At 46.2% G+C, this 19,683-nt stretch overlaps 1 protein-coding gene across 1 annotated transcript in view; it reads right to left on the reverse strand.

Annotated features, from left to right (window-relative positions):
* Positions 1-1,567: 1,567 nt before the first annotated feature.
* LOC309552562 (uncharacterized protein) overlaps positions 1,568-19,683 on the reverse strand; it is a gene marked incomplete at both ends in the record, with an annotated part of 35,598 nt that continues 17,482 nt past the window's right edge. Inside the window, 2 exons of the mRNA XM_082253514.1 lie at positions 1,568-1,621; positions 6,229-6,261. Coding sequence (XP_082109640.1) covers positions 1,568-1,621; positions 6,229-6,261 — 87 coding nt within the window. The remainder of the gene's footprint in view (positions 1,622-6,228; positions 6,262-19,683) is intronic.

Here is a 19,683-nt window from a genome sequence, read left to right on the forward strand (position 1 = left end):
TAATAAAAAGTTATCCATGTAAAGCAGGAAGTATTATTTTAAGGCCTCATGTACACAGAACGTTTATGCAGCTGCTCTAAAATCCCCTCCATGTTAGCCTACACTATATTGTCAAAAGTATTGGGGCGTCCGTCTTTACACGCTCATAAACTTTAATGGCATCCCAGTCCAAGTCTGTAGGGTTCAATATTGAGTTGGCCCATCCTTTGCAGCTATAACAGATTCAACTCTTCTGGGAAGGCTGCCCACAAGGTTTAGGAGTGTGTCCATGGGAATGTTTGACCATTCTTCCAGAACGCATTTGTGAGGTCAGAAAGAGAAGGCCTGGCTCGCAGTCTCCACTCTAATTATGGTGTGGGGTTGTTTTTCAGGGGTTAGGCTTGGCCCCTTAGTTCCAGTGAAGGGAAAACTTAAACAGGTTGTAAACCCATTCAAATTTTTATTTTCTTTCAACCTGAAAGAGAAACACATAATGAGCTAGTATGCATCGCATACTAGCTCATTATGAAATACTTACCTTAGAACGAGCCCCCGCCGTGCCGCCCGCTTACCTGTATGATGGGCGACATGATCAGTCGCCTGTCTTCCGGGATCGCGGCATCCGGCCGTCTGATTGGCCGGAGCCGCGGTGACGTCACTCCCGCGCACGCGCGCGGGAGCTGGCGGTCACGGCACGGGCCTCTGAAGGAACGGCACCAGCGGCCGTTCCTTCAGAGTGCATGCCCCAGTGACGTCACTGGCTGCATGTAAGGTAAATATCTCCTAAACGGTACATGTTTAGGAGATATTTACAGTACCTATGGGTAAGCCTTATCATAGGCTTACCTATAGGTACAAGTGTCAGAGGAGGGTTTACTTCCTCTTTAAGGCGCCAGCACACCAAGACATTTCGGACAATTTCATGCTCCCAACTTTGTGTGAACATTTTGGGGATGGCTCCTTTCTGTTCCAACATGACTGTGCACCAGCGCTCCCAGCTGCCCACCCAAACTGTAAAATAACAGTCTGACAGCGCTGTTCACATGTTGTGGTCACCGTGGTCACGACATTTTTTACCTTGGGGAGCAGAGTTTGTCAAGCGCTTGTCAAATTCGTCCACTGAGTTCAATGCTGCATTATAGGGTTAAATCCGAGGGGGGGGGGGGTAAGGAGGCAATATAACCACCACCTGTCAAATGCCCTCTGAAAAGTAATTCAAAGCGTAGAGGGTACAAGTGTAAGAGAACCACTTATATGCCAACCCTGGTTTCTGGTACCAGGCAAAATCCACTAATAGAGTTGCCTGCCAATATGTTGGAGCGGGGGAGAAGGATTATGCTCTCTACTAGACTTTTATTGCAAGGTAAGTCCAGATGGAGAAATGTATACAACAAGACACAACAAGAAATAATATGAAATATATAAAAAGCTATTATATGAGACTTTCCTTGGATATAAAACTGATATAGATAACTGGCTCGTTGGTCTAGGGGTATGATTCTCGCTTTGGGTGCGAGAGGTCCCGGGTTCAAATCCCGGACGAGCCCTGTTTTTCTTCACATTAGAAAAAAAACATAGTTATCACTGTTTAACGTTGTTCAGTTGTCAGCTCGCTATAAACCCCGGTAATCTCAGGACAATTCTATTCAGAAAACATAGGGAAAAATACTGCTCATCACTTTGCTACATTGTTTCTTTTCATTGTATTTCCTCCTTATACTGGTTGTGACGGTTTCTAGTTTGTAAACATGAGTGCAAATACATGAAAGAACCGAACAATAGACGTTGAACTAAAAAGTAAAATTGGATTACATACAAATACTTCAAGCGAACCTACCGCCATTATTTAATACAAATTAGAAAAAAACGAGGGCTCGTCCGGGATTTGAACCCGGGACCTCTCGCACCCAAAGCGAGAATCATACCCCTAGACCAACGAGCCGATATATATACTAGTTTTCCTATTGCTATAAACCAAGTATAGTTTGTTTTTATATTATTTCTCCTCATATGTATATTTTAGGTTTGCTCCCTCCTGGAAAGAAGAGAGAAGTAACTCAGAGAGGTAACAAAGTGCATCCACAGCTGCTTACTGAGAGACAATCTATTTCCACTCACTTCCCTCATCCCTCATCATTATCATCCTCTCTGATGTATAATAAATAAGAAAGCTCCGTGTATTTTTCCTATTCAGAAGGTTTGGCATTGTCTAATGTTGAATTTTTAAAGGCATATTCAACTATTTGAAGAAATATCATAAATGCATAGAAATATAGATGCAGAATTTAAACACAGAAGCCAATAAGTACCTTTTCTCAGGACATGATGGCCAATCTTAACCACTTGACCTTTGGAAGATTTACCCCCCTTCATGACCAGACCATTTTTTGCAATATGGCACTGTGTTATTTTAACTGACAATTGCCCGGTCCTGTGACACTGTACCCAAATTAAATGTACATTATATCCTTTTTCCCCCCACAAATAGAGATTTCTTTTGGTGGTATTTGATTACGTCTGCGGTTTTTATATTTTGCACTATAAACAAAAAAAGGCCAACAATTAAAAAAAAAAAAAAAAGTATATATATATATATATATATATATATATATATATTTGTTTTACATTATGATATAAAACATATCCAATAAAAAATGTAAAAAATCACATTTCTTCATTAATTTAGGCCAATATGTATTCTGCTACATATTTTCAGTAAAACAAATCCCAATAAGCGTATATTGATTGATTTGCGCAAAAGTTAAGGAGTCCAAAAACTATGGGATAGATGTATGGTATTTTTATTTATTTATTTATTTTTTACTAGTAATGGCGGCAATCAGCAACTTATAGCGGGGCTGCGATGTTGCGGCGGACAAATCGGACACAAACTAACACTTTTGACACTTTTTTGGAAAACCAGTGACACCAATACAGTGATCAGTGTTAAAAATATCCACTGTCACTTTACTAATGACACTGGCAGGGAAGGGGTTAACAACTAGGGTGATCAAAGGGTTAAAACGTGTGTGCTGTTTTTACTAAGCAATGTGCTTTGCAGGAAGCAAAAAACAGCCCATTGCTGCTGTCAGAAGAGTTTGTTTACCTACACAGGGTTCTCTTCGGTAAAGTCCGGAGCCCATCGCCGGGTGCCAGCGACCAATCAGAGGCTGGCACCCGCTGATTGCCCCGTGCTGCAGCCAATCGCAGCAAAGCCAGGGCGGTGGGGGCGCTCCCTAGCCTGGCGCACTGATCGTGGTCTAGGTACATGATCCCGCGCAGAAGAGCCGCCTTGCCGCCGTATTTGTACTGTATACGGTCGGCAATTGGTTAACTGACCCAGAGAATTTGCAGCCAAAATAAATCACCACAACCAATATTCCTACCTCCCCATGGGCACACTTGCCAACTGTCCCTTTTTTCCAGGGACAGTCCCAGCAAAAAGGAGCATGTCCCAGGTAATTTATATTGTCCCTGGAAGAGACCGTGCAGTTGAATGGGAGACTTATTCCAACTCTGCTACTTTGACCTTAAGTTTGAAATTCCCTTTTTAAATTCCTGTAATTCTCTCTATATTGAGCAGACCCTATAATCTGATAAGTAGGTGAAGTGGGCGGAGCTTCATGGAAGTGGGTGTGGCAAGTTATTGATAGCTGTGCTGCAAAGTGTCCCTGGAAATGTTTTTCAAATGTTGGCAACTATGCATGGATTACAATGAGGGTGTTAGGCTGTGCTGGGATGGATTTGGGCTTATTCACACAACGCAGAATGACGCACATCAACAGAATTCCGCGTATTTCTGTACCCAGTGTTTGTGCACACCCATAGCCAGGGGCCTGTACAAACCAAAGATAGACACCATGGCTGTGCGTACATCTAAGGCCCATTCACACTAGGAACTGCATGTGAATCGCACCAAAAGTAGTGCATGCACTACTTTGTTAAATGCACAACACCAGAATCGCATGGTACTTATGTACCCTCTGAAAAGTGACCTAATCGTATAGGGTACTGCACTCCACCATGAGTGTGAAAGAACCCCTTATATGCCAACCCTGCTTTCTGGTACCAGGCAAAGTCCACTAATTGAGATGCCAGCCAATACGTTAGAGCGGGGAAGAAGGATTATGCCGTCCACTAGACTTTTATTGCAAGGTGAGTCCAGGTGGAGAAATTTTACATGCTGTAGCTCCATAACCAATTGGATTAGACATGTGTTGATGCATAATGGCAACTGATTTATGTTGTTTTGCTTTTGTTTGTTTTACCTCCCTTTCAACTAGATTTTGAAGCACAAGTTAACCATTATAAGATGGGTACTGCAGCCAGGCATGATGTTTCATACCTGGAGGTCATGTGCTAATGTCCATCAGTTGTGGGTGAGAGTTCATACGCTGACCTACTCCATGACACGTGTAAACATAGTGACGAATCCCAGATTGGCCCTACGCAATGAGCAGACTCTTATCTATTTTATGTTTATTGTGGTAAAAATCCCTATACCGACTGCCTGGAAGAAACCAGTAGTAGACTTGGTGGTTATGAAACATAAGCTGACCTGGATCATGGTGCACGAAAAGCTGGTCAGTATACTGAAAGACTAATCCGCTAGGTTTGATCATGTTTGGGACCCTTGGCTTAAATACCTCCAACCTTCGGACACTTGAAGAGTGCAGATTTGGGCAGTGGGCTCTCTGACGGACCTCTTGGGCAATTCTCCCTTGCCTCCCCATCTTCTTTTTGCTTTCTTTTCTCTTTCTCTTTTCTACTTTAGACTTCTATTGTTTCCATTATTGCTATTTGAAATGGAATACTTGAAAGGGCTTGTGACCCACGTCGGTTGGCTGGTGGGTTATGAAAATGCTGAACTATTTTGTTTTCCTATGTCTCCTGAGTGGGCTTTCCAAACACCCTGATAGGGAGGCTTATCTCTGTGTGATAGACAAGTTTTTGTGTTTAACTATTGATTGAAGTTGATATTACGATATGCTATTTTGCTGGTTAGGTCCACCATTGATATACTGATATCACCCACCTGCGCTGTGGGACTTTTTCTTATCTCTATTTTGATACTATTGTTTGTGTATGAGCTGTATACTCTCCCTTTTTTCATAAAACCTTAATATAACATTGAAAAATAAGATGAGTACTGGTAGGAGTATATACACATGTACATTATATTACCAAAAATATTAGGACGTAGCTAAAAGAATTTCACAACTGTATATACTCCTTTGAGTACATCGTACTCCTGTCAGATTGCATGGCATGGGATTGAGAGCGGACCCGTTGTGCACCAGGTGTAACAGAGATAGTGGAGACCTTATACACCTCCTGTGGAGGTGCCCAAAATTACACAGATACTGGACGTTGGAAGTTCAGACCATTAATAATGCTCAGGGCCGCTGATAGGGGGGGGCCACCAGCCCTCTTGTAGGGGGCCCGAGCACACGGGGGGCCCACACAGAGAGGGGGATTAGTGATGGACAACAAATACAGAAATCTTCCTCCAGCACCTGAATCTGATCTGTCCCTCTCCCTGCTATCAGCTTTTATCTGTTGAGAAAGAGACAGTCGTCCCTCACTAATCCCCCTGCCTTGTGTGGACCCCCCTCCCAGCACTTATTTCTGCTCAGGAGTTTATTTGTAAATTGTAACTTTGTTTCTCTCTCTCTGTCTCTCTGATCACTGAGCTCCAACTGCCCAGCCTGTATATTTTTCTCATCTCATCTTCTTTTTTATTTAACATAGGTTTTTTTTTAGATTTAGCAGAAATTATGCGAGTTATGTTATATTTGTGTCTGATAATAGTGACTTTGTTGTAATTTTAGCTAAATATATCTTTAATATTTTCTTGGGGGGGCCCTGCCAGGTAGTCTGTACGGGGCCCCGCAATTTCTAACAGCAGCCCTGATAATGCTTATCAAGCCTCAGTTCCACTAGATCCAAAACCGTGTATACTTGGCATAGTGGAGGGGTACACATAGGATGCTAATGTCAGGATAGCGGTGTCTAGAACACTGTTCCAGACTCAAAAGCTCATACTGCAGCACTGGAGCTCACAGTCTCCTCCAACACAGGAGATGTGGGTAACTCACATGGGAGCAACACTGAGATGTGAATGCCTGATTTATCAACATTGGGGAGTCCCAACTAGGTATGACAGGATATGGAACGGGTGGCTGGCTGTTCCGGGTCTAGCTCCAGCAGATTTGGTTCTGGATAGAATATTGCAATAATTTCTCTTACCTTGTTTAAGTCTGTAATGGGTGGTGGACGGGGCTAGAAAGAATATAAATTGTATGTTTTAATGCTGTTTACAGAACATGGGTCTATGTACTTGTATTGCTGTGATGACAAGATGTTATTTTGGGGTATTGCTCTTCGGGGCTTGTCTGAACTGTACGTTGTTTGGTGTTTTTCAATAAACTTCTTTTCTGATTTAAAAAGAAAAATATTAGGACGCCTGCCTTTACACACACATGAACTTTAATGGCATCCCAGTCTTAGTCCGTCGGGTTTAATATTGAGTTGGCCCATCCTTTGCAGCTATAACAGTTTCAACTCTTCTGGGAAGGCTGTCCATAAGGTTTAGGAGTGTTTCTATGGGAATGTTTGGCCATTCTTCCAAAAGCGTATTTGCGAGGTCAGACACTGATATCGGACGAGAAGGCTTGGTTTCAAGTCTTCGCTAATTCAAAAGGTGTTCTCTCGGGGTGGAGGTCATGACTCTGTGCAGGCCAGTCAAGTTCCTCCACTCCAAACTCGCTCATCCATCTCTTTATGGACCTTGCTTTGTGCACTGGTGCGCAGTCATGTTGGAACAGAAAGGGGCCATCCCCAAACTGTTCCCACAAAGTTGGGAGCATGAAATTGTCCAAAATGTCTCTGCATGCTGACACCTTAAGAGTTCCCTTCACCGGAACTAAGGGCCAACCCCTGAAAAACAACCCCACACCATAATCCCCCATCCACCAATTTATTTGGACTAGTGCACAAAGCAAGGTCCTTAAAGACATGGATAAGGGAGTTTTGGGTGGAGGAACTTGACTGGCCTGAACAAAGTCCTGACCTCAACCCGATAGAACACCTTTAGGATGAATTAGAGCGGAGACTGCGAGCCAGGCCTTCTTGTCCAACATCAGTGCCTGACCTCACAAATGTGCTTCTGGAATAATGGTTAAACATTCCCATAGACACACTCCTAAACCTTATGGACAGCCTTCCCAGAAGAGTTGAAACTGTTATAGCTGCAAAGGGTGGGACAACTCAATATTGAACCCTACGGACTAAGACTGGGATGCCGTTAAAGTTCATGTGCGTGTTAAAGTGGAGTTCCGGCCTCGTAGATGAAATTTAGATAAAAATACCCCCGGGACAGTCAGGGCTAGTACGTTCCATAATGGATAGCCTCTGAACTGTCCCAGGTTGCACTTACCTTTTAGAAGAAATACTTACCTTGAAAATGTCTTCTCCAGCGCTGCCATCTCGGCTGTGGGCAGCTGAAGCCACCGCATCCTCTTCTGCGTCCTCTTCCGTGTCCTCTTCGTCCCAGAATACGCCTGCACCGGCCCCGCTCATCACTTCCGGGGCCGCCGCGTCATCCCTGCACAGCTTCTGGGCATGCCCAGAAACTGTTTAGCAGGGAATGACGCGCCTGCACCGGAACTGACGAGCGGGGCCGGTGCAGGCGCATTGACTCCTGGGAGCGATGACGTTCAGCTCCCAGGAGTCATCGCAAGCAGGAAGTGATGGCGCGGGCCGTGGCTGAAGAGGGAGGAAGTAGAAGGAAGGTAAGAATACTTTCTTAAAAAACAAGATAAGTAAAAAAAAATTCGGGAGTATCCATTTGATTTTTAGGGCATTCACAGAGCAAGCGGATGCGCCAAAGTTGTTTTTGAGCCCGGAAGTCCGCTTTAAGACAGGTGTCCCAATACTTTTGACAATATAGTGTATGTGTGATAGAAAACTGTGTTGTACTGCTTCTGGTGTGTGTACTAGTTTTGCTGTGTTTATAGAAAACCCATTTAAATTTGAGGCCTGCTAAGATACTTATCTAGTCTTTGTGTTAATTGATCCTGCTCTGCAAAGGTGGATAATCCTACAAGATCTTGTTATCTCATTATCCTTCATTACTATAGCATCTATTCCACAAGGCCAAAAAACAAAATAAGACAAGATTGCCATACATTGCACATTCATTACAACTGTGTAACAATCTATATCCAGGAAATGACACACAAAAACGTGCAGTAGATCATCTGGCCATTTTGCATTAAAGGATAAGCTTACCTTTTTTTAAAAAAAAATAATAAATGCAACTTTTTTTCAGGTGCATTGTCAGTTCCCCCATAGAGATGTATGGGGAACTGACAGTTGTGTCTCCGTGCGGAGAACAGCTGTCATCCTCCTGCTCAGAGGGGGATCGGCGGATCGATCCCCCGCTGAGAGAAACGGAGTCCGCCCGACGGACAGAGTGTGTGAAAGGGGCCTAAGGGTGGATGTCAGTCTGAAGAAATGGGTTTTCCTAAGCAGGCTGCACTTGCATGCAGACTATGCTAGCACCCTTCAGCCAAGAGATGAGTTGGATTCTATCTCACTTGCTATAGCTTAGGTATATTTGTAGCGCTCACCCCGCTGAGAATGTGCCCAGGTTCTCCCAAGTAGTACAGAGGCTGCCACTAACACAAGCACAGTCCTACACACACCGACAATTCAGGCTCAGTCTAAGAAATGTCTTTTTAGTATTTATTGCTGAAGAACTTTAACAGGAGAGTTGTTTAGGGTCACAGGATACTACAAAACAATCAGTAACAACAATATCAAATACAATGGCGATCAAATACCACCAAAAGAAAGCTCTGTTTGTGTGAAAGAAAATTATACAAATTTTGTTTGGGTACAGCATTGCATGACCGCACAATTACCATTTAAGTTAGCATAGGGCCAAACAGCAAAACATGGCCTGGTCATGAAGGGGGTAAAATCTTCTGGAGCTCAAGTGGTTAAATAAAAAAAAAATCATTGTACTTTGGGCTATTTTTATATTCATATGATTTAGACTCGGTCCACACTACCGCGACTTGTCAGGCGACTTGTCAGCCTGACAAGTCGCGGTCCCTCGCGGTCCATTGACTGCTACATGACCCATTCTAATAGGAGTGACACAAGTCGCTCCGACTTAGAGAAAGGGTCCTGTACTACTTCGGGGCGACCTCGGAGCGACTTGCATAGACATTCATTATATGAAGTCCGTGCAAGTCGCGCCGAAGTCGCGGTGCACGGGACTTCACAAATCGCCCCCGAAGTAGTACAGAGTCGAGTCGCCATAGTGTGAACCGACTCTTAGAACAACAGAGAAAAAACTTCAGTAAAACAAAGCAAAGACATTCCAATAAAACTTGAGTCCACCAGAGTCCCGCGTCACATCAGAGTCCCCGTTAAAGCCCCCCCTCCCCCCATATCAGAGGGCCATATAAAATCTTGCAGCAGGCGAAGTTTAGAGATCCCAGTATACAAGTATAGTACCTGCACAATAGAAAGGTAAGTAATATTGCAACGTGTAGCACCCTCATAGGTGGGTGCTAGGCAAACTATAGAGGGGCCCTTGTCTGCTTATCAGAAGGGCATTGATTGTTCAGCTAGGCTGTCAAGTGTTTTCAGGGGTGACTGTTGTTTCTGGGGAGTCTCCCCACTGTATCCAATGAGGGCTCTCATTGGACAGTGGAGGAAACCTGGCCAATAGCACTCCGGGGCTTGTATCTTTCCCAGAGGGCAGATTCTGCCGCAATGCATCCTGGGAGAGGCTATAAGTCTGAGGGGAGCACATGACGCAGCGTCTTTGGCGGGAATCAGAGTCCCGGGAGGGAGGTGACAGCTGTCTCTCCTCCTGTCAGGAGAAACGGGTGTCCCAGGCGGCTTGCCTGAGGGGATACAGGGCTGAGCTGAGCTGCAGAGAAGGATCCAGGGTGCTGAGGATCAGCAGAGCTGTTGGGGAAAAGTTTCAGGAAAGCATTCTGAGTCGTGAGTACTGTAAACTGCCCCTGGGGGTCTGCCTAGGAGAGGGGACCACTCCAGAAAGGGTTGGAGGGATCCAGGAGCTAGCTAGCCAGTGTGGAAGTGTAGCAAAGGGTGTGCCAGTGTATGCCCTGAAGAGTAAAGGGGGCGCCAGCGGTTGGGCCCTGAGGTGTTAAAGTGTTGAGAGTTGCAGTAGTAACTACAAGTGGCTACCTCAGTCAGGGAGGACTGGAGGAAACAGTGCAAAGGACGTTTGAGCTAACGAAAGCGTCAGACGTCAGTTTCAGTTCAGTGACAGCAAGTCAGTGTTCACAAGCGCCAATAAGTGTTTGTCAGCATTCAGCCGGCGCCAAGTCAGCGCTAGAAGGCATCTTTTCTCAAGTGTCCCATTTTTGTAACTAGTTGAGCCAGAGGAGTATCCCACTCTTTCCCTTCTCCCATCCCCATATCAAATAAAAAAAAAACAAACATGCCGGACTGTTCACTGTCTCAGTTCTCACATTTGGGCAACAAGCTTTAAAGTGTTGTTGGTGTTAGCGGCAGCGGCAGCCGGTCCATAGGGGGCTCAATCTGTGGGCAGAGGAAAAAAAGAAAAAAAAAAAGAAAAAAATTAAATTTTTAGCCCACTAGGGGGCGCCGGACCTAGTGGTGGGTATGGGGGGGTGGGGTTTTTCACCCCACGTGCGGCGGGCAGAGGCGCAGATTGGCCGCCTTCTGGGGGTCATCGGGGCGCAGAGCAATGCGCCCCGACACTCCCCACTTTAGCGATGTCCTGCCTGTGATTGGTCCAGACTGCAGCCTGGACCAATCACACAGGAGGACATCCCGGGACCTGGTGACGTGACGCGTGGGGCGGTGCGTGCGCCAGTCACTCACCATCCCAGCGTCACGTGATCACCTTCCCGCCCGGCAGCGCCGAGAGAGCAGAGAGGAGAGCCGCGCGTGAGGAGTCGGAACTCGGAGTCGGAAGTCAGAAGATTCGAAGAAGAGTGTGAGAACGTTCGTCTCCAGGCAGTGAGTGTGACCAGTCTCCCCACTTCTTTGCAGAGTCCGCAGGCGCAGACAGCCAGTAGTCCCGCACTCAGCAGCAGCAGCAGACCGTCCGTGAGGGAGGTAAGTGATGCCTCGGGGGGGGCCCGGCCCGCACACTGACACTGTCTGCTTTGAAGGGGGCAGGCACGCACGCTGGTTTCTGCATTGATGGTGGGGGGGGGCACGGCAGACAAGCTGGTGGTCAATGGTCACTGCATTGCCATTGATGATGGGGGCACGGCAAGCTGGTGGTCACTGCATTCATTGATGATCATGGGGGCATGCACACTGGTGTCTGCATTGAAAGGGGGCATGTATGTTGGTCACTACATTGAAAGGGGCATGTATGTTGGTCACTACATTGAAGGGGGCATGTACGCTGGTCACTGCATTGAAAAGGGGCATGTATGCTGGTCACTACATTGAAGGGGGCATGTATGCTGGTCACTACATTGAAAGGGGGCATGTATGTTGGTCACTACATTGAAAGGGGGCATGTATGTTGGTCACTACATTGAAGGGGGCATGTATGCTGGTCACTACATTGAAGGGGGCATGTATGCTGGTCACTACATTGAAAGGGGGCATGTATGCTGGTCACTACATTGAAGGGGGCATGTATGCTGGTCACTACATTGAAGGGGGCATGTATGCTGGTCACTACATTGAAGCGGGCATGTATGCTGGTCACTACATTGAAGGGGGCATGTATGCTGGTCACTACATTGAAGGGGGCGTGTACACTGGTCACTGCATTGAAAGGGGGCATGTACGCTGGTCACTGCATTGAAAGAGGGCATGTACGCTGGTCACTGCATTGAAAGGGGGCCTGTACTGTGGGGTTTGTGCTAGGGGGCCTGTACTGTGGGGTTTGTGCTAGGGGGCCTGTACTGTGGGGTTTGTGCTAGGGGGCCTGTACTGTGGGATTAGTGCTAGGGGGCCTGTACTGTGGGGTTTGTGCTAGGGGGCCTGTACTGTGGGGTTTGTTCTAGGGGGTCTGTACTGTGGGGTTTGTGCTAGGAGGCCTGTACTGTGGGGTTTGTGCTAGGGGGCCTGTACTGTGGGGTTTGTGCTAGGGGGTCTGTGCTTGAGGGGTTTGTGCGGGAATGTGCTTGAGGGATTTGTGCTGGGGGGTCTGTTCTGTGGGGTTTGTGCCACTCTCAGTCAGTATATCCCATAATAGGGCCCCTGCTCCCTATTATGGGATATACTAGTACTGATGGACCCCTTAATATGTGATATATTGGGAGAATTTGTTCACGCAAGCAAAATACAGGGGACAAAATGGGTGGAGTCTATAAGGGGTGGGGCTTCTGAGAAATGGGAGGGGTCAAAATTGAAGGGCGGGGTCTTGCGCCCCACCATCTTAAAACTTCACCAGCCGCCACTGGTTAGCGGTAACCCTGGCAGACCCATCCCCAGCAACAATGCTGGAAATTCTGCTACACAACGTATAAATGAAGAGGTTGAAAAAATCTACCGTAACTAAAACAAGATGTGCCCCCCTGATGGCTTTTTTTTTATTCCAATGTGAGCCTACACGTGCTTTAATATCTTTGCTCCTTTTACCAATTAGAAGCAAAATAAGAAGCCAACCTCTATGTGTGACAAAGGCAGCTTCTGATGAGGTAATATGTTCACGCTCACTCCCTGTAAAGCCTGAAATTTGCAGTAATCAGAACTAGGAATAAACCGATTAGCGGCAAGGCAGATATATCGGGGGTTGATATGCACTTTCCACGATATATCGGTATCGGCCCCGGAACTGGCCCATATTGCCGATATTTCTGTGACATCGTTCTGCCTTCTTAGGCCACCTCCCTCGCCATGGACAGCCTCGTCTGGAGTCCGGACTAGTCTCGCGGGAGTGTATCACCCACAGGCCCTGTACCAGCCAGCCACCCACCCACAGCCCCTGTGCCAGCCACCCACCCACCACAGGGTGCCAAACAGCCAGCCACCCATCACAGGGTGCCAGACAGCCAGCTACCCCCAGACAGGGTGCCAGACAGCCAGCCACCCATAGGCCCTGTACCAGCCAGCCGCGCACAGGCCCTGTACCAGCCAGCCACCCACAGCCCCTGTGCCAGCCACTCACATACCACAGGGTGCCAGCCACCCACCACAGGGTACCAGCCCGCCAGCCACCCACCACAGGGTGCCAGCTAGCCAGCCATCCACCACAGGGTGTCAGCCAGCCAGGGCCGGTGTTACCGCTAGGCAAACAAGGCAGCCGCCTAGGGCGCACTGCCGCCTAGGGCGCAGCCATACCTCCCGCTCCCAAGTGTCCCTGTTTCGCCGGGATCGCCCCCGGCAAATCAGGGCTGAGTCCCGGGATGCTCGCGGCGGTGCGGGCAGCTTAGTTCCCGCATGCCGCCCGCGAGTTACACACACGGCAGCTGGTCTCTCTCCCCAGCTGCCTGTGTCAGTGCAGAGCAGAGACGAGCACTGAACCCGCCCCTCCCCTTTCCTGTGTGTTTCCTGTACACAGAGGAGATAGGCGGGTAGAAGCTCTTCACTCTCTGCAACAAGAGGTCTGTGATAATTATAACCATAACTAACTTGCAGGGGGGGAGTGTATGAAGCTAGGGGGGTGGAGATGGGGGGGCTGTATGGAGATGGAGGGGTGTGTGAAGCTGGGGGGGGTGTATGGAGATGGAGGGGTAGATGGAGGGGGGGTGTATGGAGATGGAGGGGTGTGTGAAGCTGGGGGGGGGGTATGGAGCTGGGGGGGGTGTGTGTCATCTTCCTACCACCCCACCCCCTGTCATCTTCATCTTCCCACCATCCCACCCCCTGTCATCTTCATCCCTGTCAGCTTCCTACCATCCCACCCCCTGTTATCTTCCTACCATCCCATCCCCTGTCATCTTCACCCCCCTATCCATCTTCCTACCATCCCACCCCCTGTCATCTTCATCCCTGTCATCTTCCTACCATCCCACCCCCTGTCATCTTCATCCCCCCTGTCATCTTCCTACCATCCCACCCCCTGTCATCTTCATCCCCCCTGTCATCTTCCTACCATCCCACCCCCTGTCATCTTCATCCCCCCTGTCATCTTCCCACCATCCCACCCCCTGTCATCTTCATCCCCCTGTCATCTTCCCACCATCCCACCCCCTGTCATCTTCATCCCCCTGTCATCTTCCCACCATCCCACCCCCTGTCATCTTCACCCCCCCTGTCATCTTCCCAACATCCCACCCCCTGTCATCTTCATCCCCCCTGTCATCTTCCCACCATCCCACGCCCGTTCATCTTCCTACCATCCCACCCCCTGTCATCTTCATCCCCCCTGTCATCTTCCTACCATCCCACCCCCTGTCATCTTCATCCCCCTGTCATGTTCCCACCATCCCACCCCCTGTCATCTTCATCCCCCCTGTCATCATCCCACCATCCCACCACCTGTCATCTTCATCCCCCCTGTCATCTTCCCACCATCCCACCCTCTGTCATCTTCATCCCCCCTGTCATCTTCATCCCCCCTGTCATCTTCCCACCATCCCACCCCCTCATCTTCATCCCCCCTGTCATCTTCCCACCATCCCACCCCCTGTCATCTTCATCCCCCCTGTCATCTTCATCCCCCCTGTCATCTCCATCCCCCCTGTCATCTTCACCCCCCCTGTAATCTTCACCCCCCCTGTCATCTTCCCACCATCCCACCCCCTGTCATCTTCATCCCCCCTGTTATCTTCATACCCCCTGTCATCCTTATCCCCCTGTCATCTCCATCCCCCCTGTCATCTTCCCACCACCCCAAATCCAATCATCTTCATCCCCCCTGTTATCTTCATCCCCCCTGTCATCTTCCCACCACCCCACTACCAGCTTCCTACCACCCAAGCCCCTTAAATTTTGTGGTGCACATCATAAATGATGGACGCAGGGAAATTGTTTTCTTCCAGTGAGAACACGGACATTTTTATCCTTCCGGTGAAACCACCAATGCAGGGAATTTTTTATTTCAGTGACACCACAGATGCATTTCTACCCAAAACCCTGCTCACCCATAGTGCAGTGACCCTGTTTTTAAAATGTTTTAAAATGTTTTCTTTTTGGGGGGGCGCAAGTAGCTGGCCTTGCCTAGGGAGCAAAATAGTCTGGCACCGGCCCTGCAGCCAGCCACCCACCACAGGGTGCCAGCAAGCCAGCCAGCCATCCACCACAGGGTGCCAGCAAGCCAGCCACCCACCACAGGGTAATCAGAAGAAGAGAAGCCGCTCAGGTGTAAGCCCAACCTGGTGCTGGTTAGATCCGCCATCCGGAAACATGCAGTGGAAATTGTGGAACCGCACACAGTTTGGTGGTTATGAGTAAGCGGCCGTTCGTGCCGTGAAACGCGTCAACCTTGGACTCGTCTGTTCCTCACACTGTCTGTCTGTTCATGATTTTTTGAAGAATAAAGACATTATTTTGCTTTCATCTACCTGTGTGCGGTTCCACAATTTCCACTGCATGTCACCCACCACAGGGTGCCAGGCAGCCACCCACCCACCACAGGGTGCCAGCCAGCCACCCACCACAGGGTGCCAGCAAGCCAGCCATTAAGCATTAAACAAAAATGTACATGTTCAGTACCAGATTTGTTTCAAAAATTTTCTTTATTTTTCAAAACTTTAAATGTACAACATATCCGCCGATACCGATACGTTGTGTCCAAAATATCGGTATCGCCCCTGAAAAAAACATATCGGTCCATCCTTAATCAGAACAGTCGGTTGCAATGCTTGATTTTAATGTGAAATTAAAAAAAAACTACGCTAAATAGTAAACATAACCTAAAAACAGCAACTCCCTTGTGAGATAGACACAGTGAAAAGACAGGATTACAGGTAGAGCTGCGCTAAATACAAATATGAATAGTGTTAAATACACATATGAATAGTGTTAAATACACATATGAATAGTGTTAAATATACATATGAATAGTGTTAAACAAATTCAATATTTATACACTATTGCTAAAATAAAGACCCAATAGCTGAATAGTCCCACAAAAAGATAATCAATCATAGATGATTATCATATCACCCGTGAAAAAAGTGACAATGTTGAAAACAAAATTTCTCCAGTGCTATATGTATCCAAACACCACCAATAGAGTGCAGCCTCCAGCTTATATATTGCATTCTTACTAGCTGATAAGGACCCCCTATCACAGAGAGTCGAAGACGCTTGTGGCTAATACCCAGCCAGGGCCTTTGCTCATGCTTTTTAGTGTAGCTGGTATCACACACTACTCGGGATTCATAGCAAATGGACACAGCAAGGATGGTAGTAGGGAACGCTAGAGGCGAGGATCCTCTCTCAGATAGAAGGTCTCACACCGGTACCCAAAAAAAGATAATACTCGCCATAGTGTAATACCAAACTAATTTTATTAAGATTAAAACAAAAGTTGCATTTACATGAAGAACGCATTGATTATTCATGGAATGAAAAAGCCAACTGGCTCAGATAAAACGCCCGTCTTTCCAGGATCATCAAACAGCGCAGGGACGTCAGCATGTCCCTCTTTCTGATGGGTTTCGTCACAATCTGCCATCGTCCTGGGGTAGGGCCAATCTGTAATTTCTTGTAGAAAATGTTCATTGAAAAAATAATATAGGCAGCATATTGTCTACAGAAGACTATGAGATAACATCAGGACATTCTCGAAACTGCAGAAGATTGGGAAAGGGAGAGGGGGGGGGGGGGGGGGAGTGGGGTGGGAAGAAGGGCAGAGAACAATACACACAGGGTAAAGGGAAGGAGAAGTATGGGGGAAGAAGGGAAGTAAGAGAGCCACAGAAATGAAATGACCTGATGTCTATTTTTTATTTTTTTTTTAATTTAATCATTTTTATTATTTTTTTCAATCAAAATATAACAAAAAACAAAATACAAAATATACATTTTCCATGGAACAGTTACCCTTTATACAGAAACGATCATGAAAAAGGAGACAAATAAATCAAAAGAAAAAAAAAATTTCACCATAAGTGTTTGCCTACAATATTTTAATTGTTGTGCTACAGGTGTTCTTGTCAGAGGGAAATGTGGATAAAATCCCACATCATAATCAGTGAAAAAATGTGAATAATAAACATCTTGATAGGAAAAAAAAAAGGGTGTTTAAACCGTGTGATACATACACATTGTGATTTCCTCCTCGTGTCAAAAATATTTAAAATGCAAATTCAAACTTAATGCAACGTGATAAAGATACAAACTCCCTAGGTAATAAAAACCTTATTTAATTGCAGTGTGAAAAATCAGTGAAGAAAGAGAAGAAAAAAAAAAAAGAAAAGGAGAGAAAATTTTCCCATAATAAGTCTCCTATCATCGTCATCTGAGTTAGAGAGGCACTTATCATGTCTATCTCTGTGCCTTGGAAGGATGCCTATTATAGTCTAACCCCCCAAAAAAAAAAAAAAAACAGTTCACAATAGGGCCTCCAGGGTAGCCCAATACAAAAATCTAGTGGACCTGATGTCTCATAAGTAAACAGCCACTAAGTAGCAGAATTCCACTGCAAAAAACATACAGGAGGGTGGAAACACCTAGTACATTACCATAAATAGATTTGTTTAAATCCAAAACGACAAATGGATATATGGACAAATACTCACATGCTGGTAACAAATTAAAGCCAACACTGATACACTCAAGCTGGATGCAGTGAATCTCATCCTGTATCCACTCAAACTGAATAAAGTGAAATAGGACCAAATGGTTGGAAATCTGATGATGATTTAAATCTGATGATGATTTTAAAAATCATTTTAAAACGCCACTGTTTGGTACAGAGACCCGCTTTCCATAAATAAGATCTTTCCTTATTCTTCAGACACCTGCTGGCACTGTCCCTGAGTGAGAGGAACATTTTTGCACATTTGGTGGGAATGTGAACGCATCCGTCCTTTTTGGAAACTTATTTTTCAAATATATAATGAAATCCATGACGAATCTCTCGTCCCTTCAACTAAGACAGCTCTTTTATCCTTCTGGGGTCTGTCAAGTCGCAGAAATCCAGTCTCCTTAGATTTTTTCTCTCAGTGGCTCGTCAACTTATCTCCAGATTCTGGAAGACAATGACTGCTCTTCCCTTGAGGCGGGGTTCACACTGCGTGGAGCGGCTCGCAGCAGGGGGTCTGCTGCGTCCCCGTTCACGTTTCAGGTCAGAATTTAGTTCGAATATTTTGCTGAATTTGGACCTGAAACAGACCAGAAGATGCACAGGACCTTTCTGCAAACTGCTGCGCAGCTGTCTCAGAGCTGTGTGAATCGGCTCCATTGAGAGCCGGTCACAGTCTCCTGACATGTGACCGGGGAAACCCGCATTCAGTTCGCACCAGTGTGAACCCAGCCTCAATCTATGGGTTGACCTTATTAATGATACCATGCTTATGCAAGAGATACAGGCTAGAAAGTTGGACAATTGGGAAAAACATAACAGGCTGTGGAGTATTTGGATTCATTACTTGAACTTGAATACGTTTTAAAAGATTATTTTTTATCTAGCTAGGATGTTCTTTTCCCTCAGGCAATGATGTACAGTATATGATGGTCCTTTGGGGAATGTTTAATCCCTATAGCATGTATTGTGTCAACTTAATTGGTTTCTTTCCTTATTTCTTTCTTTCTCTCTTTTCCTATTCCTTCTGCTTCCTCCCTCCTTCTTTATTCTCCCTATTTGATACCACACACAAGGTAATTTTTTTTATATAATTCATTGTTAAGTTTAGCATATGTGGGGCTTAGGGCTCTACTGTACCCTTGTTTTATTATGTACCTCATACTTTTCCCTCTTCCCTATTTCTTCTTTTTGTACCATCATATGTTTTGATGCACACTACCTGAAAGTATTGATGATAATAAAAATATATTCAACCTAAAAGGCCACTGTGTGTAGGGTTGCTTCAGCTCTGAGGAAAGGGGCTTGACCCCTGAAACACGTCAGCTTTCCAACTATTTGGTCCTAGGATGAGTTTCACTGCATTCAGCTGGAATGTATCAGTGTTTCTTGCATTTTTTTACCAGCATGTGAGTATCCATTTGTTGTTTTAGATTTAAATAAATCTATCTATGGTAATGCACAAGGTATTTAGGCTCTCCTGTGTGTTTTTTTTGCAGTGTGTTTTGAAGACTTCCCCATCTGTGGAAGGCTGCACCCTTCAGCGGCATTGTGCATAGAAGCGATAGAAGATTACCCCTGGTTTTGGCGCTGGAGTTTTTTTTTTTAGTGTAAGTAGAATTCTACTACTTTACAGTACCTAATGGACCATATCTTATTAAACTTCTTGTACAAATTGACCTACACATCGAAAAGCGTTATCAATAGCAGCACGCTATGAAGACAAAGTGGGAGGGTGAGGTGACTTCCATTTAAAGAGAATTTCTCTGCAGGTGTAGAATACAGCACATAAAATGCAGCAGGATTTCCAGGCATTGGGCCTGATGTGGGTCTGCCATTGTTACCGGTAACACTTCCAACACATTTAAGTTGAAAACCCAAGTGTGAGAGCTGAGACAATGACCATTCCGGCATCTTTGGTTTGTTTTGTAATGGGAATGTGAGAAGGGAATGAGTGGGATACTCCTATGGCTCAACTAGGTTTAACTGGGACACTTTGTAGGAAAAATGCCTGTTAGCGTTGTCCTGAC

This window comes from Pelophylax lessonae, assembly GCF_965119305.1.
Source record: "Pelophylax lessonae genome assembly, chromosome: 4".
Classification (NCBI taxonomy): domain Eukaryota; kingdom Metazoa; phylum Chordata; class Amphibia; order Anura; family Ranidae; genus Pelophylax; species Pelophylax lessonae.